Here is a 2,152-nt window from a genome sequence, read left to right as displayed (position 1 = left end):
CGACAAGATGAGCCCGGAACTAGTGGTCAGTCCTCTGATTTCCAAAAAGCTTTCATGGAAATGTGGGAGCGCAGCATGAACGAAGACAGGGAGAGATTTGAACGTTCCGCTGAAATATTTCGCGAGGCGCAGACCAAACAAATGAAGCAGACAAACGCCATACTTTCCGGATTTAAAGACATTTTTAAAGATTTGGCGTCTAAGTAGGTAGCATGATGGATTCATTCAGGATATTATGTTTTATTCATTGTTAATGTTTTACATACAGTCCAATCTCAGAGGAACTGATTCTTTTTATTTGACATAAATTACAAAAATAACAATCTAAATTTTGCAGAATTTATCAACCAGTTTTCCAATTAAAATTACAATTGAAACAAAACCTTTGTTTTATAGTTAACGTCTATTCGTACACAATTGTCCAGTTGCGACTTTCTTCACAGGTTTCCCATACGTAGTCTTTTAGGGTGTCTCGGATGCTGTTGCCAGTTTCCAAAGCATTTCTCCCTCCGTTTTCATCAGCAGGGTTATCGTCTGAGTCGCTCTCGTCTGCGTCGTATAGTTCGCCCCTTTCAATGCAAATATTGTGCAGAACGCAAGCTGCAATTACAGTCTTTTTCAACGTTTTCGTTTTTTGTTCAATTTTCTTCAACATAATTCTCCAACGTGATTTTAGCATGCCAGATGTTCTTTCCACTACGCATCGCAGTGCGCTAAACTTTAAATTAAATTTCCTCTGCTCTTGGGTCAAACGGCCTCTATCTGCAAAGGGTTTGAGGAGCCAGTTCATGAGTGGATAGGCACTGTCTCCAGCTAGTAGAGGCCCGACTTCTGTTCCATTGATATTCCGTATTGGACCACTGAGAATTTGCTTATTTTGTGCTAAGTCATATAAACCGCTTAGCCTAAGAACTCTAGTGTCATGTATGCTGCCAGGATACCCAACAGTTGCATGAATGAACTTTAAATTTGCATCGACTATGCCCTGTAGATTGACACTGTAATGCTGCTTTCGATTAAAATAATCTTCGTGATTCTCTGGTGGAGCATTTATCTCGATGTGACATCCATCGATCGCTCCGATTATTTGCGGTATTCCATACAGTTCTTCAAATTCTTCTATTTTCTCTCGAATTTCCTGACTTGTAAAAGGAAATTTTATAAAGCGTTCTTTTAGCTCAAAAATTGCCTGTTCGAATTCACTACAAATGAATTTCGCCGTTGACTTTCCAAATCCAAACTGTAAACCGCAACTCCTATAGCTGTTGCCTGTTGCGAGCCGCCAGAGTGCCAAGCCAACTCTTTCCTCCACGCTGATCGGAATTCTAAATCTCGTGTGCTGTTTTTGTAACTTTACCCTAACAAGGTCACACAAGTATTCAAATGTTTCTCGGGTGACTCTGAAATGTTCCTTCCACATAAAATTAAGCCCTGGGCTTGCTATGAGGTGTCGAAACCAGTTCTCTGGACGAGGCCAAACCCAAGCTCTTCGTCCCCTTTGAGCATTCATGACCTGATTGATTTGGGTCATCATGAGAAACATTCGTCTGTTTCTCCGCATAATCCTAAATTCTTCCTCTAAAACGTGAAAGTGATAAAGATGGGAAAGCAAAGATCTTTGACGTAGCAGTAAAATAATTGTGAGCCATAAAAGGCAAGCAATTCGAAGGTTTCTAGGTCGCATGATCAAGTGAAGAATTCCAATTCTCCCTCAATTCTCCGAAAAGCGTGATGAATACACGTGGGAAATTTGCCGCGCGAAACTTGATTGACAACACGATTACCTTGAAAGCATACTTTGAACTCTAATATGAACGCTCATCACGGTAAGTAAACATGGACGATCTCAAGTACACTTGAGCTCGGGTGTACTTAAGGTGTACTTACTCCGCTGGTATGAACCCACCTATTCATTTTACAAGTGTGGCAGGCGAGTGAGTTTAGGCGCATTTTTTTAAAGAATGTCAAACAAGGTTAAATTTTTGTGCCCTAGATTAGGTTTAATGGAGAGTTAGGTACAGTTTATGGCGTATCGAGGCTATTTGCAAAAATGATTCATTGTTAAAAATATGTCCCTCCCAGTTCTTAATTTTTTGAGTGCCTTCAATAATCAGCTGTCTCACGTTATCTTTCGGCTTTTTCCAAATTGTGC

General features: G+C 40.3%; 1 protein-coding gene across 1 annotated transcript; it reads right to left on the bottom strand.

Annotated features, from left to right (window-relative positions):
- Positions 1 to 403: 403 nt before the first annotated feature.
- LOC138004928 (uncharacterized) lies at positions 404 to 1,561 on the bottom strand. Its single transcript, XM_068851223.1, has one exon. It carries the CDS (start codon positions 1,559 to 1,561, stop codon positions 404 to 406), a length of 1,158 nt encoding a protein of 385 aa, XP_068707324.1.
- Between the last annotated feature and the right edge of the window lie 591 nt (positions 1,562 to 2,152).

The sequence above is a fragment of the Montipora foliosa genome, chromosome 6 (assembly GCF_036669935.1).
Source record: "Montipora foliosa isolate CH-2021 chromosome 6, ASM3666993v2, whole genome shotgun sequence".
NCBI classification, from domain to species: Eukaryota; Metazoa; Cnidaria; class Anthozoa; order Scleractinia; family Acroporidae; genus Montipora; species Montipora foliosa.
The sequence above is the reverse complement of the archived record's forward strand: the minus strand, read 5'-3'. Positions and strand labels throughout refer to the sequence as shown.